Source organism: Podarcis bocagei (genome assembly GCF_964188305.1).
Source record: "Podarcis bocagei genome assembly, chromosome: 1".
NCBI classification, from domain to species: domain Eukaryota; kingdom Metazoa; phylum Chordata; class Lepidosauria; order Squamata; family Lacertidae; genus Podarcis; species Podarcis bocagei.
In genome coordinates, this window is record NC_138125.1 from 40,328,357 (window position 1) to 40,356,283 (window position 27,927).

General features: G+C 41.1%; 1 protein-coding gene across 3 annotated transcripts in view; it reads right to left on the bottom strand.

Moving 5' to 3' along the window:
• Positions 1-9,758: 9,758 nt before the first annotated feature.
• The window catches only part of DPH6 (diphthamine biosynthesis 6), a 239,730-nt gene continuing 221,561 nt past the window's right edge, over positions 9,759-27,927 (bottom strand). For all 3 annotated transcript variants that reach the window (XM_081208459.1, XM_081208461.1, XM_081208458.1), the window contains one exon: positions 9,759-12,328. In XM_081208459.1, coding sequence (XP_081064585.1) covers positions 12,210-12,328 — 119 coding nt within the window. In that variant the 3' untranslated portion in view covers positions 9,759-12,209. The remainder of the gene's footprint in view (positions 12,329-27,927) is intronic.

The following is a 27,927-nucleotide window of genomic DNA, read 5'->3' on the forward strand; positions in this document are numbered from 1 at the left end:
CCAGGTAATTCTATGTAGTTTAATGTGCAGCACAATTCTATGCCTGCAACAGGATTTACTTCCAAGTGTGCATAGCAGGAGCAGTGAAACACTGGCCCCTCAGATGCTTTGGGATGACAATTTTATTCTCCCTTTCCATTGGTCATGCTGGCTAGGGCTGATGGGAGTTGAAGTCCATTTGGAGGGCTACGTTTGAAATCCGCTAAGCACATTTTTTCACTTGGCTATCGACCACTTGTGACCAAGTGAAGGTGCCTAGGTGCCAGGATGGTGCTTGATGTCTCCATCACCTGGAGGTGAGTGCCTGGGGATCCTTGGATCTTGACTGTTTTCACACACTAGCAACACATCCTGTAGAATCCTATCCACTATATTTTATCTGCACAATTAGAATGAATTTGAGGAACCAAAGAGTCGTATCGAAAAATATGACTTTTGAGCCGTCTGGCCCCAAAATGGCAACTAGGCATTCCATTTTGGCAACTAGCTTATATATCTGAGTTTCTAACACTGGCCACAGGTGTATAATTTGCTCCTGGTGTATACGATTGCAACCTTCAATATCTTTTCAAGAGTCCTTTATCTAAGAAAAGAGAGCAGCCCTTGCTTCCTTCGCTTTGTATGAGTGCTTGTACCCCTGGTTAGGAGAAGAAAAGTCTGCACATATATGAGGCAGGAGGGAGGGGAGAGAAAGCATTTAATAATGGAGTTGATAAATAAAAGTTCCAAGAGTTTGTGCATGAGCTTGGGAGAGGATGCAAAGGGGAGGGGGAAGATGAAAAGAAGAGAGTTTAGTATATGTAGCAAGAAGCAAAAATCGTGAAGTCCTAAGTTAACTCGCACAATGCTTTCAGGAATTGGGGGGGGGGGAGACCCAACACTGTCAAAACACAACATTAGTTTTCAGAAGCCTCCAGGCAAGATTTTATTTATTTAACGTTAGCTCCTATTTTAATAACAAAAAAGTGGCAGCATATTCTACATCAAAGAAAAAAACTTTTCCTAATGTTTCCATTCCTCTTCTGAAGTGCAGGCACTGAAGTAATGGAGCTGTCTGTCTCAAAATAATTACGTGAGTGGCAGGATCTCAACCCCAGGAAAGCTTTTTGTCTGCACTGGGGATTGTGCTATAAAGAGTGTCGTGTCTTGCACTGCGGAAACCAAACACCAATGGGGGGTAACTGGTTTAGCTATTGAAATAGTTATATTATGTAGATAATTACCCCCACACACCTGAAAACAGACTAGTGCTAAACGCCTGGCTCTGAAAGCCACTATCTTTTATTCCTGCATCAATAACAGAGATGCTGTCATGGACCACCATGTGGAGATTTCCATGCTGTCATCAATGAGCTAATTTATACCGTGCCTTTTACCTTGCAAGGCAATCAACATTATTAAAGCAGCTTTTCAAAGGCAGGAAACACTCTAATGACTCATTTGAGGTGTCCATGATTACTTTCATTTATTATGATCAGTGTATTTGGCTTCAAGGTAAATATTCCCACATATTCTTTGAGATTGTGTTAAATGAAAGGAATGGCAGCGAGTTACCTGCCAACCACTCAAGAGTGAGTATACACAGCAGATTTGGAGGCCCCGTTCTTGAGGTGTAAACAGCAGGACACGAGTTAATCAGACATGGAGAAGGAACTCAGAGGAATAAAGGAAGGTGAAAATGCAATTTAAGTCCCACTTCAATATTAGCATTTTTGATCGTGCCATATTGTATATGGTAAATATATCCAAGAAGCAGTTCTCTCCCTCTCTCTCACTTTCTGAAAGTGAGAGAGAGAAAGTGAGAAAGCGAGACATAGAAAGTCCCATAAAAAGCACCAGGTCCTCCTTCTTCTGGAGCAGTATTCCTGGAGTCAGAAGGTCCATGCTGCTTTCAGGTGAAGTTGGCACAAAATGACAGCACAGGGTGGCCCATGATATCAACAATGATATCAAATTGAATCATAACCCAGCCCATGCGAAAACCTATCTTTAAATATGAAACTTCCAACACATTTCAGTAATTATTAGGGAAATTATCCCCCTCCCCTTCCCAAAAGAGCCCAAGGCCACAGCAGCAGAACAATAAAAACAATACAAATATATTTTTAAAGCCATGGGTCAATGCCAGCTGATCAGCACCACCACAACCCTTGGGGCCTCCCTTGGTTATCATAAGGTGATAGTGAGGTTAGGAATATTTTAAGTATTTGGGTCCCTGAGTACAAAGCCTCTGAGTGGCTAGGACCCAAGTCCCTGTACTAACCCTAAATTGGGCATGGTAGCTCAATGAAAGCCAGTGTGGTGTAGTGGTTAAGAGTGGTAGACTTGTAATCTGGTGGACCGGGTTCGCTTCCCCGCTCCTCCACATGCAGCTGCTGGGTGACCTTGGGCTAGTCACACTTATTTGAAGTCTCTCAGCCTCACTCACCTCACTGAGTGTTTGTTGTGGGGGAGGAAGGGAAAGGGGAATGTTAGCTGCTTTGAGACTCCTTCAGGGGAGTGAAAGGCGGGATATCAAGTCCAAACTCTTCTTCATTTTTAAAATTTTTAAAATACTTTTATTTTGCTTTAAACAAATACATATAAATATAGACAACCAAAATTACAAAAGAAAATTCCTTAATAGTAATAATAATGAAAAAAGCAAAAAAACCTACAAAAAATATCAAAGTACATGGCATAAAACATAAGCCATTCTGGGAAAGAAAAAAGGAAAAAGGATAGGAGGAGGATGAGAAAAAAAAGAGGGGGGGGGAGAGGAAGATGAGCCAAAACACAAGAAGGCTCATCTATTCTTCTTCTTCTACTGTCCTCTCATTACATGGTTCTCTCAAACGGCCACACTCAACATCCTGGCCGCTGCATTCAGCCCTTGGTGCAGCTCCCAGATCATCTTCAAAGGCAGCCCTACATAGAGTGCATTAAAGGCATAAGAGAAGCATATTGAATCAGGCCACTGGCCCATCAGTCAAACATCCTGTTTCTACAGTGGCCAACCAGATGCCTATGGGAAGCTGACAAGCAGGATCTGAGGGCAAGAGGACTCTTCCCACTTGTGGTCCCCAGCAACAGCTCTTGGCTTACTGTTTCCAGGGGTGGAGGGAGAGCACAGCCTGTTACGATATAGAAGCAATGCGGCAGCAAATTCTAGCATTTAGGTGTGCGTTGTGTGAAGAAGTGCTTTCTTCTGATTGTCCCGAATCTTCTAATCCTCAGCGTCATGGCCTTGAGTTCTAGATTTGTAGAATTGCAAAGTTGGAAGGGCTCACAAGGGTCAACAAGTCCCACCGCCTGCAAAGCAGGAATCTTTTGCCCAAAGTGGGTCTCGAACCCACAACCCTGAATCTCGTGCTCTTCCTACTGAGCTGTCCCAGCAAGTACTGTAAGGGAAAAGAACTTTTCTCTACCCACTTTCACCAAATTATGCATAATTTTGTATGAACACTGGATTCCTGGACATGAGAACCACCCACCCACAGCAGCTTCATCTTATCAGGATTCAGCTTCTGTTTACTGGCCCCCTATCCATGAATGATTGACCCCAAAGTATTGTCTTTTCATATCACACATCTTGCACTGGCTCCCGGTGGAGTATAGGGTCAGGTTCAAGGTGCTGGTTTTGACCTTTAAAGCCCTTTGTGACTTAGGGCCCTCGTATCTACGGGACCGCCTCTCCTGGTATGCCCCGCAGAGGACTTTAAGGTCCATGAATAACCATAGTTAGAGGTCCCGGGCCCTAAGGAAGTCAGACTAACCTCCACCAGGGCCAGGGCCTTCTCAGTGATGGCTCCGACCTGGTGGAATGCTCTGTCCCATGAGACTAGGGCCCTTCAGGATTTAACCTCCTTCTGTCAGGCCTGTAAGACAGAGCTATTCCGCCTGGCCTTTAATTTGAATTCAGCCTGATCTTTTATTTCCATTCTCTTCCTTCCCCCTCCCCTTTTATGAAGATCACCCACTTTGAGACCCCACAGCTAATTCTCCCCTGGCCTCCTCGCTGGCCCAAGTAGGACCAATTCAGCCAGCTAGCCCTGGGGATTATCTAATTGATTTTTGAATTTTATTGTTATTCATGTTTTTATACTGTATTTTATGCTGCTTTTATAATTAAGTGTTTTAAAATGTTTTAAATTTGTTGTTAGCTGCCCTGAGCCTGGTTTTTGAACCGGGAAGGGCGGGGTATAAATAAAATTTTATTATTATTATTAATATAGGATAGTTAATATCCACTTTTTGAAAATACACAACTGTCTGAAGCCTATGAAAGCCTGTTAAATAGATTTTAGGGAAGAAGGACTGAAGCAAAAGAGAGAAAACGCCATTATTAGAAAATAGATAAAAATCAAACAGGTGTCTTGTGGTGCAGGTAGCCTAAGGAGGCTTTTTAAACTATGGAGGGCATTGCTGAACAGGCCAGGGAAATGAACGAAGTTCCTAGGCCAGGGGTAGCTTATGCAGACCCTCCAAGTGTCCCCATTTTCCAAGGACATCCCTGATTTAGAGAAGCCGTCCCGGTTTCTAATTTGATCTTGGAATGTCCCACTTTTCCTTAGGATGTCCCTATTTTCACTGGAGAAATGTTGGAGGGTATGAAGTTATCCAACGCCCAAGCCGTCTGAAGACAATCCTGTATAGGGAAGTTTTTTAAATGTTTAATTATGTTTTTATATATGTTGGAAGGTGCCCAGAGTGGCTGGGGCAACCCAGCAAGGTGTGTGGGGTATAAATAGTACAATTATTATTATGGAATGGGACGTCCCTATTTTCATCAGAGAAATGTTGGAGGGTAGGTTGATGTGGTATCCTATAGATGTTCTTGGTCTAGAATTCCCATCAACCCTAATCAGCATTGCCAATGAGCAGTGATTATGGAGGCCAAGAACAATGGGAAGGCATCACCTTCCCTCTTCCCTAGGTATTGCCAATAAGCAGTTCTACATAATTCAAAGAAATGGAGAAAGAATGACTTGAAAAACAACAATTGACAAAAATCCACCCCAAAACCAGAATAAAAGATGAAGGAGTGTATTAACAAAAAAAGGGGGGGCATTTGCATGTAACATAAGGGTTCATTTTTCAGGTATCCAGTCTTTTTTTTGTAAATTAAAATTTTAAATATGTGTAAAAAATTCAGTGTTCAGATGAAAGTAAGTTATATTTTTTTCCAAAAAAGCTTTCAAGATCTCAAGTCTGTAGTTTGAATGCTTAGCTAATACATCAACACTGGCTAGCCTGCCAAAAACACTAAAATACACGGAAAGAGATCATAAATTAGTAAATTGTCAACTCTTCTTAATATGAATCTCCAGTGCCAGACACAGTTATAATAGTAAAAGCAGGTTACCTAAAAATAAGTGCCAGAGTCTAATCAAAAAGCGGAGGGCAGTTTTTATTTTAACTGGGTTTGTAGAAGTAATCTCGATTTTAGAGAGGCCGCCATGATTTAACTTGGACACTTGAAAACCTTGCACATTTCAGATTTCAGTGTTCATCTGGGGAACTATAATACCACACGGTAGAATCTTTATTAAATCAGTGCATTCATTTATTTGAGATAAAATGTTTTATTCAATCATTGTATTTTGATAGAGTAGACTATAGCACACCAACGTGAGATAATGGATTGAACAGAGCATCCTTGAAGGAGACTCGCTTGCTTCAGATCACCTCTTTTTTCCTCAGGAGACATTCCGCTTCCAACACCCGCACAAATTCCAAAGCTTGGGCAGAAAGATGCACCAGTGATACCTGGTGCAACAAATCAGATTTTGATTCACCTCCCTATAAAACTCGGGGAGGGGTGAATCAAATAATCCCTGCTTAAAATACCACAGTGTCATCTTTTAACCTATCTAGGAAGATCGGCTCTGGTGCTTTTATGGCAGCTCAGCCATGTGTACTGCAAAGGCTCGCTAGCATCGAGGCTATCATTTCGACAGCTTTCAGGAAGAGGGAAGCAGAAAGTTATATTCCACTAGTTTTCCTCCTGTCGTCCTGCTTAATCATTCCGTTTAATCTCCTTTTCTGTAATTAAAGACTTTGTAGCACATGCTGATGCATGTCTACTCAGAAGTAAGTCTAATTTATATTAGTGGGACTAAACAACAACTCCTCCCAGGTAAGTGTGTATAGATAGCACTGCAGCTTTAATCATCCAGGAAGTTTATTCAGGTCGGTTACCGATTACATAAATTGTTTGTATGTAATGGTTGTTATTATTACTACTAATATATTGTCTTGATATTCATCTCTTGATACACTGAAAAAGAGACACAGACAGAGAGAGAGGAAAGAAAGAAAGAAAGAAAGAAAGAAAGAAAGAAAGAAAGAAAGAAAGAGAATTTCCAGGTTGCATACTGTTAACACAGATTCCCTTTTGGATTGAAGTGCTCTTTCTCTCAAGATTGCATTTGCAGCATTGGCGTACCTTGTGAGTCATAACATGAATAAATTGTAAATTTTCCTGAGGGTTTAATACAAATCAAGGAAACCGAAAAATTTTCTTTTGTTTGTATATCTATTTTTTTAAGCCCTGAAAACTAATGTCTTACTGTGGCATTCGTATTTACACTCCTGAGATCAAAACCTGTCTAGGTAAAATCTATTGCTCTGTCAATCTGGTGTAGCTTTTTGTTTTTTTAGCATTTATAAATTTCAAATATTAAACCTCTTTACTCCATTTCTCCTCCCACGTCAGAACACACAATCTGGTTACAAAGAGACCAGGAGAAAGAAAAAGGGGTGCTGTTTGAAATTTCTCTCTTCCAGCAGGCCAGGTAGTTATGATGAAAGTATTTCAGTGTTAAAAAAAGATAAAAAGGTGTTAAGACGCTTTCTTCTGTTGTGTAAGTCCCGGGTCTCTAAGTGAAGCAGCACCTAACTTGCATATCAATATTGAACAAATTGCCTTGTTCCTGTTTAAAAACTCAGCAAACCTGGCTGATATACAACAGGGAACAAATGTGAAATATTCCAAAGACAAAAAGTCAGTGTTATCAGAAGGCTTCCCATAAAGTTTCCTTTATAAGTTTCCTTTTATTCAGTTGTCAACCCCCCAACCCCTGCCTAGACCAGGTTGGGTTTTTTTTTTTTTTTGCATCCAATATAAAATTATAAGTGGACATTAAAAATGGTTGGGAAAGAGTTGAAACTAGGCATTATTATTTTGAAAACAGCAACAAAAACCACACCACATATTGACATATTTGAAAGTCTGGCATCATTTGTGCAGGTAATACAAATAAATAGTACGTTGATACCTTTCTCTTAAAATGAAAGCAATATTACAAGTAAGAGGAGGAAATATGCTTGAAACACTTTCCAGGCTCCTCGGATGTGATGGAAACCACTGCGCTATCCAGATACAAGCATGGGGTGCAATCCAACATAGGGATGTTACTCAAGTGATGTAGGAGATGCAGAAGTGCAGCTTCTTCCTGGACCACTGGGGTAACATGCAGGCTATAGGGCATTCTTGCCCATGATGCAGCTTCTTCCCACATCAGCAATGCCCTAGATTTGGGAGAGTTGAAGCTGCTGTGGCAAGGAACTCCTCCCAGTTCCTTTATGATGCTCCCCTAGAGCTCTTTGATAGCAGTTGCTGCTCTGTTCTTTTTGGTGATTTGCCGTTCTGCATCTGCAGGAGGTTCCCCAAGATGGAAATGAAGCTGGCTTGTGCAAAAAAACCAGGCCCCATCTGCAGCATACATTTAAAGCAGTATTATACCACCTTAAACAGCCACGGCTTCCTCCAAAGAATCCTGGCAGCTGTATCATCATCATCATCATTTATTAAATTTATATAACGCCCTATACCCACAGGTCTCAGGGTGGTTTACAAGATAAAATTACAATATAAAAACACAACATACACAAGCACAATATAAAGAGAAACAGCCCTCCACATACACAAAAAGTTAGAAACAATTAAAAACAATCATTATTATTATTTTAAAAACACACAATTAAAAAGCAGTTTAAAAGAATGAAACCAGCATTCTCTGCTGGGCAGCGCAGCAGCTGTCCTTTTGTAGTCTATCAGGCCTAGGCCTGGTGGAGAGAGGCAGGAGAAGGGCCCTCAGACTTTCGGCAGATGTAGCAGTAGTTTGTTAAAGGTACCAAGAGTTAATAATCCATCTCTTTTCTCAGGTACAGTGGTGCCCCGCAAGACGAATGCCTCGCAAGAGGGAAAACGTGCTAGACGAAAGGGTTTTCCGTTTTTGAGCTGCTTCACAAGACGATTTTCCCTATGGGCTTGCTTTGCAAGACGAAAACGTCTTGCAAGTGTTCCGATTTTTCCCCGCTTTCCCCCCCCTTTTCTAAGCCGCTAATCCGCTAATAGCCTTTTAGCCGCTAATCCTTTAATAGCCGCTAAGCCTTTAATAGCCGCTAAACTGCTAATAGCGCTAAACCGCTAATAGGGTTGCTTCGCAAGACGAAAAAACCGCTAGACGAAGAGACTCGCGGAACGGATTAATTTCGTCTTGCGAGGCACCACTGTAATTTTGGGAACTGCAGCTCTCTGAAGGGACTAGGAGTCCCCTAACAACTCTCAGCACCCTTAACCAATGCTGCTTTAAATGTGGACCTAGTGCAGATCACAGTTCTGGATTTTTCAGGAGTACCTGTCAGCCAGCTCTGACACACTTGAAAGCTTTGACATTCATCCCATTTTCTGTTTGTTAACTTATTGCTTGCTCACTCTTTGTTCTGAAGCAACAAAAGATAAAAACATGCGATTAAAACTGTCTTGATAAATATAAAGCCTGTATCATTTGCAAAATTATTTCAGTGCCACAAGATATGAAAGGGGGTGGGGGGTGTGGATAAACAGAGAGAGAGAGAGAGAGAGAGAGAGATGCTAGGGTTAAAAAGTTTAACTAACATACCCCAGTCATTTGCCAGTTATGAAAAAGTTGTAGAGATTAAAATAAATATTGCTTATGACCGATGTGCCAGTACATTGGTTGACAGCACTTTGTTGTTCAGTAAAAAAGAAAGAAAAAGAAATATGACCTCCAACATTCAGGCTGTGCTGGGACAATTTTTAAGCACGCCTATGCCTTCCTCTTTCAAAAAGACTTGTCAGTAGCACACATGAAAAGGATATTGGGATTATAATCAATCACAAACTACAATATGAGTCAGCTATCTGATGAGGCTGCAAAAAAGTCTAATGCGATTTAGGTATCCATTAATAAAACCGTAGAGTGGTATCCAATTATGGCTGGAATCTGTCAGAGGAAATGGGGAGGCAATTTTTGCCAATTTTCCTCCCCCCTTGTGATTCCCTCTGTATCTCTTCCACAGTGCTGGGGGTTGCCAAGAGCAGATTTAGGGGGTATGTAGGGCACTATAGGGAGGGGTAAACTGGAAATTGCCTTCTTCTCCATTATGCTAATGGATTCCCTTCCATCAGCATATGATCACCACTGGATATCACCCATAGATTTCCAGTCCTGTGAAATAGAGTACTGGACCCAGTGCTGCACTTACAGGCATACTGGAACTGATTATGAGGAAGGCAACGAAGATGGGCTATAGAACAGAGAATGAGGCATACAAGAGGCTTAAGGGACTGTGCATGCTTGGTCTAAAGAAAAGAGGACTGAAGGAAACCATTTTTATTTTATTGGGTTGTCCTTGCTTTTATTTTGATTACGTATTTTGTGTTTTTATATTGTGATTTTATCCTGTGAACCGCCCTGAGACCTGCAGGTATAGGGTGGTATATAAATTTAAACAATAACAACAATAACAATAACAACAACAATTTATTTTATTAAAATGTTGAAGTCCTGTACTCCCATTGCAGCAGCACCATGCAGGCTCATAACTTAAAATATTACAAATCTGTGAAAACAAGTATAGAAAACACATAGATCAAGGAGACAAAACCTGCAGTCAAAATGAAGCAAAAAATGTTATCTGTCACATACCAGAAAAGTCTGCTAGAATGAAATGGTCTTTAGTAAACAATGGAAAACAGTGAGGGAGTGGGGGCAGCCATACCTTGTGGGGCAAGTAGTTTCATAATAGAAATTGAGCCATTGAGATCTGTCTTATGCTACCTAAAAATGCCTTCATCATAGGTCTTCAAATACTTAACAGCTCCACTAATGCAAGCACTTTTGGCTGTGCAACCCTGTCTCCTAGTGAGCCCCCTAAGTAAGTTCTGGGTCCCCCCCCCCCAGCCTTCTGGAGCAGGAACACAGAGGGAGTAAATAGGAAGGCGAAGTTCTGCTGTTCAGGCAAAACTGCCTGGATAAGTGTTTAGCTGTATTCTGCCCTAGGACAAAGTCTAGATTGAATGGGCCTAAGCTACAGGAGAGTAGATTTGGGTTGAACATTAGGAGAAAATTCTTGAAGGGATCAGAGTCTGACAGTGGAACAAATTAGCTAGAGAGGTGGGTCCTCTTTCTTATTGGACATAAGGCAGAAACTGGGCAGACGTGTGGGGAATGTTGTAGCTCCAGATTTACTGCACTGAACTAGTGGGTTGGACTTGATAGCCCACAACCCTTTTCTAACTCTACAATTCTGTGATGTGCTGAAAACTTCTCCATGCAAAGAAGTATAAAGAGATGCTTTGCTGCTTTCAGATGTAATGTCCCCATGCCATAATCAATATGGGATGAAGCAATGGAGAAACCTCTTAATACATTCACAGCAGCAGGGCAGAGCCTCACCGAAACCAAGTGGCTTTCAGCTGTGGGCTTGTTGCAGATACTGGCAAATTAAGCCTGCGAGTATAATTCACTCACATAAATTTTCTAGGGAACATCCAGCCCTCAACAGTTGCCTGTTGGGAGTGAGGAAAGGGTTGCTTGTAAAATGCTGTAGAACACAGCCAGAAGCTCAGTTCAAAGCAGGATAAATTTAATCAGAAATTTGCACAAGGCAAAAGTTTTATCTTATGGCTGCAGGAAGATCCTGGCAGCCAGATCCATAAGAAAGTCATGTAATAATACATTAAAGGCAATGGGAGCAAAATTCAGACCTTGGTTTAGCAAAATGCTTCTCTGTGGAATTACTGAACAGAGTGGCTTCCATATTCTGTAACTGCACCAAGTGTAACTCCATTTGCACCAACTGCAGTCCAGAATTGTCCAAATGACTTTTGAGAAGTTAATCCCTGTCTGAAGGCATGCTGCTGGAAGGTCTAGTTTCAATGGCAGACATCTAGCTGATGATGCCCCCCCCCCCCCAGGCAGAAGCTGTTGCCTGGGCATTTGCTGCCACTACCACCACATGTGGCAAAGGGTGCAGCGGAGGAGGAAAAGTCCCTGAGTCAAGAGGCTCCATTTGGTAATCCCAATCTAGAGATCTGCCACCAAGCCAGGAGGCTGAGTTGAAGCTGCCACTGCTGCCTGGTAAAGCTTTCCCATCTTGTCTGCAATGCAGGAGATGACCTTTTGCAGATGCTCCTCCCCGGAAATGTCTATTTAGGGAAGGCTGTACCAGTAATGCTGAAGCTGCGGTGATGGATTTGTATTTGCATGCTATGAATACTAATAGGCACTCTCTGGAGGCTTCATTTTTTACAACAAATTGGCAGTGGATCCATTCTGAGTACTCAGTTAGGTTTTCCTGCAGTCTGCTATGGGGCATGAATGAGCCCCTTGAGCTTTGGCAGCTGTTTTCCTCTCAGAGCTAATGATGGGATCCTCATGTGTGTACAGGACTCTGGATCTCAGGCAATATGGAGCCATTTACTGTACTTATGACAGTACAGTACATTAAGCTTAACAGGGCTGTGTCAGCATAAATAGTGCATTCCCTTGAAACAAGACTCTGATCAACAGAAGGTACACCAGTATGAGGAAATTACCAATTAAAGGCAACATGTTGAGAATCTTCCCCAAAACTATCAAAGAATGTATAAATGTAATTAAGGGATTTTCCACGTAAACTTAGGAGTCTTCTATAAAGGTTATGTTAAAGCAATAGAGTATGATCTGATCTTGGTTATGAAAGATATAAGGCTGGAGAGATTATGGAGTTATTGATGTAACATTTAAATTCCCTGTCAGATACCAGATGATATTGCAAAACTCCCATGGTGAAAAGTTGGGAAAACGGTATCTTTTGCCAAAAGTTTCAGGTACAGACAGGCCTGCTTGTTAATGCGCCACCATCATTTTCAATACAGTCACGTGATGTCTTCTTGCTTTTATAGTGGAATGAATAGGCCAATGCTCAGTGTTTAGCTACTGGCTGAGCCAACACACTATGTGAATAATTTTGTTACCGGGTAAATCCATCACAGGTACCATAATTAGAGCTGGTGCTTTCCTGCCCATTTGCTCTTCGAGATGTCCTCGGAGTCCTGCAAGATAAATAAACAGATCCACTGATACCTTTCAACTCATTTAAGCATTCAAAAACAACATAACCACATGCTGCAAATAAGTGTATTTGTCTAAAAAGAATGAAAAACAGCCTGATTAAAATAAAGAAATCCCTTTGGTATGATTCAGCACAGCTCCTTTGACATTTTGATGCAGAAGTTCAGATTGCGGCTTAATGCAGGAGAGCTTTCCCCACAGTTTCATCCTAGTTTGTTGGTTGAAAAGCCAGGAACTTGGTAATATCATAATTTCCAGTATTTCTTTTCTATAATGTGCTATACATAGAAACTGCCTCAACCACACAAATGGTACTGTGATTTAATAAATAATAAAATAAAGACAACTTGGAACCTGCACGTTGGTTCCAAATGCAAGCTGTTTATGTAATTAATGTAGAAGTAAACAATCCTCTTTTATAGTTCTTGTCATCTGATTTTTTAAAGCACGGACAGGAGACTGAGACATGAGCTCTGGCAGTAGACAAAAGCAGTCAACTAGCTTTGATGCCAACTAGCATTTATTTATGAATATTCTCCTGTTTGTGTACTGTGTATTTTTAGTACTCTGCTTTTGTTCTTATTTACTGGTTTATTATTGGTTTCTTTAAATATGTTGCATTTCTATATGCTTAGGTTTATGTTGATAATACTTGTGTGCAAGTCTTTTATTATTAGGCTGGTTCTCCTATACCAATCCAGTTACGCACTGAGATCTTCTTCCAAGGCTCTTCTCTGGGTACACTCATCATCACCAGGGGCCAAATACTATTACTTCAGAGGCAGGCAAATATTTTGCTAGGCTTTTAAACCCTTTCCAGCAGATTTTGGTTTTTATTCTGATTGCAGTTTTTTTTTAATCTTCTGCACTATGCTGCTGTTTCATTGTTTTCAGGTGTGCTGTGTATGTTTTCAGAATGAGACAAATTTTGTATTTTTATTCTTCTTGTCAGTTATACAAGGAATGCAGATTAGTAATGAAGGTGTGGTGTATCCAATTACCGTATTTTTCGCTCTATAAGACGCACCAGACCACAAGACGAACCTAGTTTTTGGAGGAGGAAAACAAGGAAAAAAATATTCTGAATCTCAGAAGCCAGAACAGCAAGCGGGATCGCTGAGCAGTGAAAGCAGCAATCTCTCTTGCTGTTCTGGCTTCTGTGATAGCTGCACAGCCTGCATTCACTCCATAAGACGCACACACACTTCCCCTTACTTTTTAGGAGGGAAAAGGTGAGTCTTATAGAGCAAAAAATACGGTAATTAATAAGGAAGAGGGAGCAAATAAGGCAGTACCATAATGCAGATTTATCTTTAACACTCACCTCCAAAGAAATAAGACAAGTTCCGAAAAAAAATCCTCCTAGACTTTTTTTACAGTGCAGGCATGTGCCTGTTTAGAAGTAACCCCCAATGCTCATTGGAATTAATTGTTAAGTGCAAATAGCACTGCAGCCTCAATATGAATGTTTCTTAAATGTGTAGAAATGTGAAATGTCATTTTGTCAACAGTTAACTAGGTGTTATATTGTATTGCTTCTTTTTTTGTATTGTTTAATAAACTTTTTTTTAAAGAACTCAATTCAAGACTGTTTTTCAACAAATTTATTTATTTGCTGGCAAATATGACTGCCCCTCCAATGTTTCATGATGCTGAGATCCATAGGCTAATTAATAGATTTCATTAGATTTACCACAAATCCAGCTCATTCAAATAATGTACGAGAATAATTTAAGAAAATGATGGAAAAGTAATTGCAAGAAACACTCCTTTTCTTAATCAAGTCATAATGCATCCTTTTAAGGAAAGTGGTAGTTACTAAGCCATGTTGCATTTTTGTGGCTAAAAATGTTTTCTATTTCTGTGCAGCAGAGCACAATTCTGAAGGACAGTGGGGAGGGGGGAAGATGCTAGATTTGGCTTTCAACTGGTCTCCCATTGTCAGATTCTACAATACTGCAATTGTAGTAATGCAGTGTTTCATAACATTACAAAGCTTAGCTACATATACAGAAAATGTTATTCTTTCCCTACGATTTCAGAGCTGTCAACAACCTGTGCCATTCAGAGACGATATGCTGATGCTGGTGATTATTATTTTACTTAACAGCTTTACGAGACTAGAGCATTGTCCAAGGCCTTCTCATGCAGATATTGCATTGCTTGGAAGGGGTTAACAGATGGAAATGGTTGATGTTAGAGGTGAATATTGACTGAGCTGAACCCAAGATCAATAGTTGCCTCAGAAGTCAAAAGGACTTCATGTTCCATGTTTAAAACAACTTGGTCTATGTTTTCCAGCAATGTGCTCATTCAGGGTCAGCTAAGCACCATTGCAATCAGGCAACTGGAAATGTACACGGCAGCTACATTTGCACACACTTGTCAAGTGGATGAGAGGCAACCCATTGAGAGCACAAACTAGCAAAAGCCTTGCCCAATGAAATCACTGGCACATAAGCCTGCCACTGTTTTTTGAATTTCCGTTGCTTTCAGTGGGCTTTCATCGGACTGGGATTGAAGATGTCAACCCATGCATTATTTGCATCCATTTCTCTTCCTTGAATATGTTGAAACAGAGTTCCACTAAATTTAATTTTTATCAATCAATTAAGCAATTGCCCAATGCTAAAACCACATCAAAAAAGTATTTTATTTCCTGACAGAATATTTGGCAAAACCACTGCAGCCTTTAGAAACCGAAACCTATTTAGAGCATGTATGAGGATAGGAAGAAGGGGGGGGGGGAGAAATATTTTTAAGTTCTGATATTTAAAGTGCACGCTAATCACAAATTAGCTACTTAAGTGTTCCACACTAGAAAGGAAAAAAGATACACAGATATAATGTCGTCCTGATGGCATTTATGTAAGCTAATTCAGGCAGAGAACGCCAATATGCTTTCCTGCATATTCCTCTATTAATATTATACAATAGCTGTAGTGCAGTAAGCTGTTGCTTAAGTGCAAGTTTAAGCCAAATCTATGCCTTAGCTTAGAAACAAGGCTCCTGCCATTGGCAGCTATAGCAGAGAAACTCAAGGACTGGTCTCTGTCCTCTGAAATGAAAGCAGAGGAGGGACATTTTCAGAAAGAGCACAATTGTAGGCCAGAGTACTAGATATTTTTTCTTCATTTGTCCCTGCCATGCTCCTTTTGCTACCTTTCCTCTCTGTGTTTTAACCAAATACACTGCTATATCACTTAGCGCAGGTCTTTAAATCCCAGAGCTAATAAAGCTCCATTGCTTCAGCTGTATGGATTTGACATGCAGCATGTGCTTTGAAGAGAAGCTTCACAGGGGATCAGGTTCCTAACAGTCGACTAAGAGTTTCAGTCCCCACAGAGGTGCCCCTGGCGTGCTGAGCACTTAACCCTTCGACCAGTACCAACATGACTGTTCACAAATTATTGATGTCTCTAAATCCCTGGCAGATTGCAGACAGGTCTTGTCTCCCTTGAAGCCCAAGCATATGGCCACTAATGGGATGGATTAAGAAGAAAAAAATACATGCAAACACTCAGCCTTTGCCACATGAATGTAAAGCCACAGAAACAGGAGAAGGTGATTGAACTGGACTGAACACTGCTAAATACATGATTAGCCTCTTGTTATGGATCATTTCCATTGATCTATATCTGGTTTTGCAGCACAGTTTAATTAAAGCTGTCTGGAACAAGCCTGTCCCCTAAATGATCAGCTATGCAATGAAAACGTGAAACTTGAGGAAGCTTGAGGCCTCTAAAAAAGCCTCACTGACTTTGTGGTAAAATAACAGTAGCAGGAAGGGAAATATATTTTCTGCACAAATGAACTGTTTTGTCGCAGCATCTCAGGTTCCTGAACGTGGTTTTAAAAACACAACAAATCTTGTTTCCTTTTAAGTTTGTTCTTAAGGTGGATTGCTTTTCACTCCCAAATAATTCTCTGGAAGCCAATAAGCTTACTTGCAAGTTAATTATTTCCTGATAAAAGGGTCTAACAGTGCGTCCTAAGCACGTCTATTCAGAAGTAAGCCCCACTGAGTGCAATAGGATTTGCTCCTAGATAAGGCTGTACAGTACAGGATTACAGCCTAAAATGGGGGGGTGGGATCCAGCACGCAGAAAATGGCCCGCCAGTCCCAGGAGCTTTATCTCCCAATCTGATCAGGACATAAATCACTCTGCCTGCTTTTTACAGATCCTCCCATCGCAGTGCTCAACATCGCAGTACTAGGACTGCAGATAAAGCCGTCTGTCTGCTCTTTAAGAGCAAAAGGCAGCACACAAGGCAGCCTCTCCGCCCCTGGTGCTAGAAAAGCTGATTGTGTGTCTCTGTGTCTGCATGTACTGTTTGTGCATGCTTGAGAAGAGAGAGGGAGTGTGTGCTGTGTACCTGCATGCCTGCTGAGAGGATCTGCTGTACATGTGGTGATTGCACATGTGTGGTGCAAGTGCACATGTGCACACACATATACACCTTAGCCACACCCAATGCTGGCATGTTGTCCTCAGAGGGGTGGCTGACTGTCAACAAGGCGCTTGGGCCAAAAAGAGCTTTTCAATTTTTGATTTTACTTCTAAGTCACGTTAGAAAGACTTACACTTAAACATATTTAATATTATTGGAACTGAATGGGTTTTAGACAAGCATCTCAGAGTGGTTTCAGATTGCAGCCTGTCTCTGTAGCCGTAAACAGGATATACAAAATTTACAAAAATCACATAAGCAGGCCCAACAAGCAACAGATTAACCGTAAGGGAAACTAGCAAAACTACATTGGGGACAAAAATGTACACTTCCAATTTTACCAAATACCTAGGTAAAAAACAAATGCAGGTCATTCTAACGGATTAAACAACCAATGGTCCAAGCAACAGTTCTCACCCAATTTTTCACTTATGGCAGCCCAATCACTTTCCTTTTCTCTCTCACACAAGAGGGCCATACTCTGTGCCCACAGACCCTCACTGTGTGGCTTTTGAGGAAGTTAACACCTTTTAGCCACACTGCCCAGGCTCTTCCAGTGGAAGACCAAAGCTCCACTGGCCAGAGAGTTCAATAGCTTTGCCTGCCCTCTACAACAAAGAGAAGGGAAACTAATGCTTTTCTTAGGTTTGATAAATAATAATAATAAGTCACCTAACAAGGTGCCTCTCATTCCGTTTCTCCAGTCATGAACTTGGTGGCAATGGCCGGGAAGATGTCCAGCGTTTTCCATTTCCCACAATGCCCCAGAATGATGCTTCATTGGCTCTTTAGGGCACTGTGAGAAAGTGAGAAGGCAGGGTGGTTTGCCAGATGTACTAAGCGCCACCTCATAGATCCTCAATGGAGGATGGGCAGATGGGTCAAACAGGTCAACATTAATGGGTCCTGGCAACACTGTGTCCTGCTCCCAGCCCTGGCCATTTGATAGATCTGAAGCCAGAAGACACACTGTTGGAAGTACTTGAGAAGCTCCAGTGAACCACCCACCCTCCTGTTCAGTATTGACTGCTATTAGTCTCTTTTGCACATGTAAGTGACATTCCTCTTCCTGGAAACCAGACACAATTTGGTTTCCAGGCAGACCTTCTGAGCACAAGGGAGTCAGTTGGGGAATGTAAACTTTAGTTCCTTTCTTTCTTTGTCTGGACAGCAGGCCAGACTTCATTGAAGGTACCCTCAGTGACCTTCCTCAGTCTCTAAGACGTGCAAGCAGAACTATCTCATGCCCTTTAATAGGTCTCAGCAAAGGCCTTATCTTGCTGTCCTCTGACCCAGAATGGCTTCTTGCAGTTCAACTGCACACCTGGTTTTTGTTCCAGAATAAAATCAAGGCTCTTCTGTTTCATCCAAGTTACTAAAGGAGCAAAAATGCAGAAAAACTGGAGTCACTGTCTTTCTGATGAAATGCAGCAAGGCCAGTAAGGTCAGAGAGATCACACAAGCCAGAGAGGCCATACTCTTCTCAAAAATGAGAAAGATAATTATTTGTTTCATTTTAAATATATTTTTCATCCTGCCTTTCCTTTTTTTGTTGTTGTTGTAAAAAAGCCTCCAGTTAAAAGGCAGCAATAAATATAGATAAACTATAGGCGATAAAGCCAATTCATATTTATAAGCTTTCAGGAACCGAATGATTATTGAGTGTCAGGTGAATTCCACAGCTGGGGAACCACCACAGGAGAAACCACATCTCTCTGTCTCAGAGAGTCAAGGGCAGTGGGGCACCCCGAGAAGGGCCTCAGAAGATGATCTCATTTGGCATGCAAGTCTGTAAGGGAAAAGACAGATACTAGCTCCCATAAGGACTGGAGGCCAAGGGTATTGTCATGAGTAGGGAGAGCACTAACATTTATGGCAATTGTGCTTTCTAAGAGCTGAGTCATTTGCTGAGGAAATGAAAAATTCTTGACTTTCTTTTAAAGTTAAGTAGATGGTTACCATTTCCCCCCCAGAGCCTAATAAATAAATAAAAAACCCTGTAAAGCATTTATGTTATTTTTAGAGAAGGTTCAATTATGGGCCTGTCATCGTACACAGTACATCCTTTTATCAGGCCACCATGCTAACTTGTTTTTTTCCACAGTAAAGTTTGCTTAATGACCAGTTTAACAATAGATTTTTCACTGTAGGTGTTAATTAGAGCTTTGTGGACTCTATAGGATTTGTGCTCACTAAACCCTGTAATTCAAGACAAAAGAGGTAGGAGCACACCAGCCCCCTTTCTCTTTCCATGAAGACTTGACGGTGACTAAACCAAATCTAAGAAACAACAATCCCACCGCCACACCGCCTTCTCTTTTCTATGGATACCCAAAATCATACCACACCGCTTCAGAGCAGGAACAATGATAGCAAAGAACCCTTCTTTTCAGACTGCAGTTTCCGAACTAAAAAAACAAGCTCTACCATCACAATAGTCTTTGATACAGATGTCACAGAATGTTGCTGTCTCCTCAAGTTTATTGTGAGAAGTATCTCTTCTTAGTTGTTTGGTGTCTTTGGACAGTAAATCAGCCTTGAGTCTCATCAAAATTATCCACATGAAACAGATTGGTTTGATATATCCACTCCTCACTTAAGAGAGCTTTCAGTTATACTTGCTGAGACAAAAGGGCTGATTCACATACTGTTGTGGAGACAAAAAACCCTGTATATGGTGTGAGGCATATGAGGACTACATAATCCCTCCTCATGTGTAGAGCATAATGGATTTATATTTATGAGGCATCACAGGATCCTTCTAGCCCACCTCAGGTAAAGAGGCATTTGTCTTGGATTCTACTCAGCATACTTTGTATCCTTAATAAATCAGTTAATATAAATCCAATATGGTCTTTCTAAAAAGGAAATGTTTGCAGCCAGGACCTGGGACAAATTCCAAAACCTGGGTGCCAACACTAAGAAGGCACCACTGACTCCATTAAGATGGAGCCGTATGTGCTGTTATTTTGGACTTGTGTGCACATGCTCAGCACAATCAAATATGGCTGGTTGAATGAAGAATTAAGAAGCTTTTCTTGGATGGGTGTCTAGGGGAGAGAAGAGTTCATATTCATGACATGAATCTTGCATGAAGCTAGAATTCCTCTGAAAGATGTGTATAAACGATGATTAGAGGACAAAGACTAGGCTTTAACTTTTGAGATGTTGTCTGAGTCACACCCAGAAAAGACCTACTGAAATAAATGGATTTGAATTAGCTGTTCCCATTGACTTTAATGAGTCTACTCTGAATGTAACCTACAGTGCAATTCTAACCATCCATAGTCAGAAGAACGTCCTATGGAACTGAATGGGTCTTACTCCTAGGTAAGTGGGGTCAGCACTGCAGTCTTGGCTGAATTCAACCCTTTGACTATAAAATTACACTTATTGACACAAAGTACACACTTCAGTGGAATGGTGTTCATGAGTCCTATACTTCGAAGACCAGTCTCTATGATTGCTAAGAAAGTAACACCAGTAAAACACCACATCCATTATTCATCAAATGATTGATGCAAATTCCCCTACACACTAGTTCTATGGGGCCTGAGTGATATTTGAGACTCTCAAGGGTATTTGGCTACTGGCATGTAAGCTACAATTCTGAATTTTGGAGGAGTGGTATTGATATGTTGCAAGTTGAGAAATACAGTATTATATGGATAGATATGAGTGAGCCAGAGCCAAGTTATTAACGAGAGGGGGGGGGGAGAACCTCCCTCCTGCTATTCCCACACATTTCATTATATAAGACGTTGACCTGACCTGTAGACGTTGCCACTAATGCTTCCTTCTGTGGGTTTGCGCTTGTAATTAGTTGTGCCATGCTGGCAATGCAGATTTCTCCCCAGTGAACCTGCATATACTAAATTGTATCAGCTTGAGCAGCACATTTGCAGGAGACACAACCCTTTGCCTTTTCTTTCCTGTGACTGATTTACAACTGCTTATCGCGGTACACAATCCCAAAGCACTAGCTAGTATTGAGATCACCTGGCAGTGATTTGCAAAATCTGAGAGGTGGTAAGTAAAGCCTTCAGGTGAGAGCTGGGAACTTTGCTAGGGCAGTGTTTGGAAAGCTCTGCCTGTGCCTTCTGTAAATCAATGACTTTTCTCCAGGGCCGTCAATCTGGCACCTTTCACAAGTGTTAAATTCACTTAAATATTTCCCCCCCTTAAGAAGCTGTCATGAGACATACTGAAGCAAATATGTCCTTTAGTGGATACACATGGACTCTGTTGTAACAGTGTCTGTTAAGTGAGCTGACATCCAGGATGATTTAAAAAATAAATAAATTCAACATTTGTTGGGTATCATCGTACTCTCTATGCCAAATAGTTTCAAAGCTGGAAATAGCCGAATGAAGATAAAAACAACAACAATGGAATGCTGACCAATATATGCTTAAAAGAAATGGAATACTGTTTGCTTTGACCATAGATGGACAAAATCTATGCCATTTTTTGGCACTTTACAAGCTGCAGGTACATCATGTTGCTTGTCCTCACCTTATGTTGTCTAGAGATTCTAAGCGGAATGATGCTAGCATAAGTCTCTGACTTCCTCTAGAGAAGAGAATGATTCAGAGTGACATTGTACATGTGTGCCTGAATTTATCCTCTTTGTCCCCAAAGATTTGACAACTTCATGTTCATAACTCTTTAAGCTTAGAATTTTTTTTAATCTGGTGTGTGGAAACCAATATATTGGGGTGGTAAAGAGTGTGAGCTTCACATCATGAAATTCTCGGTTAAAACAATTTCAGCTACGAACTCACTGGATGGGCTTAAATAAGCTACCCTCTCTATCCCCTTTATGCTCCCATCTGCAATATGAGAAAATAAGAATACTTTAAGACTTTCCATGGTGGTTTCAATGATTGCCAAAGAGTTTTGAATATCCAAGAAAACACAACTGTGTATAAATGCTAAGTTCATTAGCTCATTATTCCATATACTATAGATCCATTACACAGAAGGGAAGTAGAATTATTTGCTTAGGGCCACTGAGGACCCTAAACAGAGATGAAATTAATTGTGTCTTTACATTTATTCTGCACCTCTGGAGTGTGGGCTTATAATGAATGGGGATCACAGCAGGCATAGGTGACAGTGGCTGCGATTTAGCCTTTTGTTTCCCTGCTACATTCCTGAGGAAAATGCCTCTTCCACAGCAAACAACAGCTTCAAAAGATTGCACCAAGGGAAGAAAGAGTTAAATTCCCATCCACACCTGCTGTGATCCTAATCATTATAAGCCCCTGTTCGGCCTGAGTTCAAGGCTAAGCTGGGATCTAAAGCTAAACCATACCTAAAGGCGTACATCTCTCCAGCCTCTATTGTTGAGAACAATAAAGAATTATGTTGGAAAAGCTACTGAGAACAATGTTAGAAGCAATGGGTCTTACCAGTTATTTGCATTTCATGTTCATGATTGTGTCAATACATTACAGTAAGGTTAAAGGTAGGACTGCAGCCATAAAGTCGTAGGATTAAGTCTTCCCCAAGACTGTAAACCACATGCAGTGACAAAAGCACCAACCACCACACTGAACATGCTAAATATGATTCATTCATTGTAGATCATTTCTATTGATCCAGCTTTGACTTCTCAGAACAGTTTAATCACAGCTGCCTGGAAGAGGGTAATGGATGGCTTAGGGGATTGGTTACAGGATACACAGCAAGCCATTCTCAGGTCACAGGTTCAATCCCACAACTAGTTTGGCAATTACCAGAAGTCGTTATTACTGTATCTGGTGACTTATGTGAAATAAACTAGTGGAATTTCATTTGAGTCACTCTCGAGAAAAAATACGCACTTGCACACCCTTCCTAAACATCATAATCAATACCAAGGGTGTGCAAATCAGAATGTTCCTTGAGCCATTTTTGTAGGACAGTGAGTGGCAGTGACTCCATCAAATTTATTTTGCTAATAAATTTGCAACCATACAAATGCAAGCGTACTAATTTGCTTAGGGCAACCTCTCAGAGGTTTGGCATCTATGACACACAATGTGCATATGAATCAGTAATTATTCAGCACCATGCTAGTTTACTTTGTGTTTACTATGGAGAACAGCACTTTGATTTCTGAAGCCTTAAGCCACATCTGCAAAGAAGGCTATAAGCAGAAGTTGGCTCTAGATGATATTGGGTTTATTAAATGAAGGGCGCTGAGAACGGAAACTGATGTGACGTTCTAATCACTTTTGAGAAACATGAAGGGCTAGTGATGGAGAGGTGACCTTTATTTCAGCAAGGAAGATATCCCCATAAAAAAGAAGGCCAAGCTGTGAGGTACAGTGAAACACTGTTGTGATTTATTCTTGTACCTGTTTCCGGGAGGGAGGGGGAGCCCTACTGTGACCCATGGCCACAGCATCCAGTTTTAATAATCTTACAGCACTGCTAGAGGGAAATAAAACATCCAATAAGAGGTGTCAGTTGCAAAATGAAGCAAGATGCCCACTCTCTAAACCAATCTGTGGTCATCACTGGTACTATATATGCCATAGGCCCTAACTTGTCAGTGAATATCAGACCCTCTTCATTAAAGTACATGTCAGTGAAGAGGACAGGGTCTAATGGAGGCTCAAAAATCTTTCCCAGTAACGTCGTGAATTCCAGGGGTCCAATAACGAGAACAGTTATTTTAAATAAAAATTAGATTAAAAAATAAATAAATAGGGCGTTTTAAAGCTACTATGATAGTGTTATGGGGAAACAGAGATCCCCCAGAGTGCCAGATTTCCTCCTCTAGATTTTTGGGTGCTGGGATTTAATCAGAGTGCTGATAATTAAGGTGAGTTGACAGGCTGAGCTTGTTTTTCTGCCAGATAGAGAGGCAGAGGGAGATGATGGCCCTGTCTAATTAACCCACAGCAAAAGTCACCAACAAGACAAAAGACCCTACCGGGTAACCAAGAGGGAGGCTGCCAGGCCAGGCCAACGTGGGTGTGATGTGACACAGAAAAAAGTTGTCCTTTTATACAGAGGTTTCTGACAAGTGTTCTGGGAACGGGAACGAAAAATTGGCAGAACTCCATGTGCACTGGCTGATAGAGACTGGGGGCCATGGCTGGCTGCTGCTTTCGACTCAAGCTTGCTGAAGCTATGACAGGAGCAATGAGATACATTCTTCAGGTGTAATGTTCTGCACCCTCTCCATTTAAGTCTTCAGCTGTAAACAGGTGTGAATAAACCATATTTCCTAAGACACTGCAAACTCCTATGTTCCTTGATTTTGCAACGGAAACACAACTCTGGGCGAGAGTCTGGAACCCGCTGGAACCTTAGTACAGTACTGCTTGGCAGAGGTTGAGGGTGGTGTGTATGGAAGGCAGTGGGAAAAACCCTCCAGTGGGGTAGAAGGCTTGATAGATTACTTCGCCAGAGCATAGGAACACCAATTTTATATCAGAAGAAGAAGAAGAAGAAGAAGAGTTTGGATTTGATATCCCGCCTTTCACTCCCTTTAAGGAGTCTCAAAGCGGCTAACATTCTCCTTTCCCTTCCTCCCCCACAACAAACACTCTGTGAGGTGAGTGGGACTGAGAGACTTCAGAGAAGTGTGACTGGCCCAAGGTCACCCAGCAGCTGCATGTGGAGGAGCGGAGACATGAACCCGGTTCCCCAGATTACGAATTTACCGCACTTAATCACTACACCACACTGGCTCTCAGCATGCTTTTGTACTTAAGCAAATTAATTTACTTGCTTAAAATATTGGATCCCATCCTCTTTGAAACTAGGGCAAAACTTCCAACAACAAAATAGTAACAATATGGATGTCAACAAGAATCCATTAAGAATAAGACTAGAATACCAAAACTTGGTTCTGCCATATGATTCTCTCTGGTCTCTAAACAGTCTCTGAAGGGTCTCTCTGTTGTGTTTTTATATGCACTGGTACCTCTAGTTACAAACTTAATTCGTTCCGGAGGTCCGTTCTCAAACTGAATCTGTTCTTAACTAGAGGCGTGCTTTCACTAATGGGGCCTCTTGCTGCCGCTGCGCCACCGGCACACGATTTCCATTCTCATCCTGGGGCAAAGTTCTCAACTCAAGGTAACTCTTCCAGGTTAGCGGAGTTTGTAACCGGAAGCATTTGTAACCTGAGGCATTTGTAACTCAAGGTACCACTGTACTATCTTGGAAGCCACCCAGAGTGGCTGGGGCAACCCATTCATATGGGCTTGGTAGAAAAAATGAATTACTATTATTATTATTACTATTATTATTATTATTATGACAGAAAGTATTGTGCAGTGACTAATGGGGATTCCAGACTGCAGCTTAATCTAGCAAAGAGTCATTCAGATATCGCAAGCAGGTTGTGGGCAACATTTTCTTCTTCTGAAGAAGAAGAGTTTGGATTTGATATCCCGCCTTTCACTCCCTTTAAGGAGTCTCAAAGCGGCTAACATTCTCCTTTCCCTTCCTCCCCCACAACAAACACTCTGTGAGGTGAGTGGGGCTGAGAGACTTCAAGGAAGTGTGACTGGCCCAAGGTCACCCAGCAGCTGCATGTGGAGGAACGGAGACGCGAACCCGGTTCCCCAGATTACGTGACTACCGCTCTTAACCACTACACCACACTGGCTCTCTTCTTTTAACATTAGATATCTGGATAAAATGGGGGAGCATGGACTGGCATTTTGATGTAAATAATGTCATGTGGATACCGCAAAAAATATGCCTGCATGAGTAGCACCATTCCCACAATCAACACCTGTTTGGAAGTGCCCCAAGAATGCGACATAATAATTTGATTCAGTGCTGCTTATTTGTTCAGCATTTTATGAATTGGTGATGTTTTAATGCCCTTATGATATGATTTGTCTTATGGTTTGGCAGTTCAGAAATATTTTTTAAAGTAAATTAATAAAAAATAAAATTACACATACATTCACCAGTTCAAAGCTCACCTGACTACAAGCTCATCAACACATAAAGGTCTTTAATTGTTTTTATATATGAACTTGTTTTATGTATGCTCTTATTGTATTGTAAAAGTGCTTTGAGAAGCAATTCATAAATGAAATAAACAACAGCAGCAGCACAATTCTAAACATTCTTACTGAGAAACAAGTCTCACTAGGTTTAACAGGATTCACTACCTTCACAAGTGTGTTTAATGCAACAATCCCATGCCAGAATACTTGGGAATAAAGGTAACGGTAAAGGGACCCCTGACCATTAGGTCCAGTTGTGGCCGACTCTGGGGTTGCGGCGCTCATCTCGCTTTATTGGCCGAGGGAACCGGCGTACAGCTTCCGGGTCATGTGGCAAGCATGACTAAGCTGCTTCTGGGAAACCAGAGCAGTGCATAGAAACGCCATTTACCTTCCCACTGGAGCGGTACCTATTGATCTACTTGCACTTGACGGGCTTTCGAACTGCTAGGTTGGCAGGAGCAGGGACTGAGCAACAGGAGCTCACCCCGTCATGGGGATTCGAACCGCTGACCTTCTGATCAGCAAGTCCTAGGCTCTGTGGTTTAACCCACAGTGCCACCCGCGTCCCCATACCTGGGAATAACCTTCACTAATTTACCACCAAGCAGCAATGTATAGCATTGAGCCCACAACAACCGTAAGGTAGATGAAGCTGGGAGGCAGTTTGGCCCAAGGTCATCCTATTAGCTTCATGACTGAGTGAGAATTTGAACCCTGATGTCCACCACACTGGCTCTCATAATGCTGCAATCCTGAGCACACTTAACAGAGAGTAAAGCCCTTTGATCTCAGCAGCTTACTCCCAAGTGCCATTAGCATCTTGTCACTACCTAAGTTCACTACCTGTCAACCTTCAGTGATGCCATTTCCCTAACCCTCACATATGCAAGATAATAGTCCTGGTTTTACCATACAGGGTTGTTGTAAAGGTTCCTGAGATAATGTGCACAGTGCAATTTGAACATCTGAAATGTGTTAGAGAAACAGTATGTATTATTGAAGAATTTACAAGGGTAAACAGTAAAATATAACCCCCTACACTTTGGTATTTTATTGTATAAGGAGGCAGGGGAAAAAATATAGAAAAGAAAATCACTTTACTATATAATATGGACATTAAGTTTACTTATTTTGTGGGATAAACCAATCTTTATAATGGGTTATTTAAAGTTTTAGCAACTAATTTAGGTAAATGTTGTATTTTCGAACAATCCATAGCTCTGTATCGTGATTCCAAGTTATTGCTTTCTACTTCTAGCATGAGCTATAAAGCAAAATATTAAAGCAGTAAACTTTTTTTCCCTGGATATACAGTGCATAGTTATTTATTCGCCTGTATTCCATTTCTCTCCAGGGAAATCTGGAAGTTTTAAATCCATTGATCCCCCACACTTTCAGTATTTGCCTTCTTCTTGGCCTCTGAGATAGTTTCTGTTTGCCAGTCAAATTCTAGAGATTTGTTTGCAAATTATAAATCCTATTGTGGTTTCATCTTTAACCAGTGACCAGTATTTTATTTAAAGGTACCCCTCTCATAAAGTGTTTTATTCTGAAGGCACGGTAAAGATTTACAATATGCTAAACCGGGCAAAAACTCTCTAGTAATCAGCAACAATACATTTTACACTCTATCATAATAATTTTTTCTGCCTCCACGTCGATAAAACTTTCCCTCCTTTTTACAATGGTTTACAACTTAAATAATTTAATACAACAGTTGTTATATTTTTATTGCAGGCTTATAAAACTTGTGCTATAAGTCTCTCCTATGCAATATATTAACCAAAAAATGACAGAGTAGACGGGTAGCTACTGATTACTAAACCTATAATTCAGGCTTGAAGTTCTGAAGACGTTATAAATGGCTTTTACTTCACTTGCACACTCTAGATGTGTCTTTCAAATGAACTGCCTGCCTCTTGGCATTCAATCTTTCTGCATCCATTACTTCCTTGTGTATATATTATAAACAAAAAAGGCGTTCACATTTCAGACGACACACATTGTAGCACAATAAACTGCTTCTAGTCAACGAGAATAAAGGATTGGTCAGGGAATCACAGGCACAATCTAATGGGAAACGGTCTTGGAGCAGGGCTTATTAAAACACATGGAAGCTGCTCTGGGGCAAATAGTTCATGCAAATCTTATTCACGCCC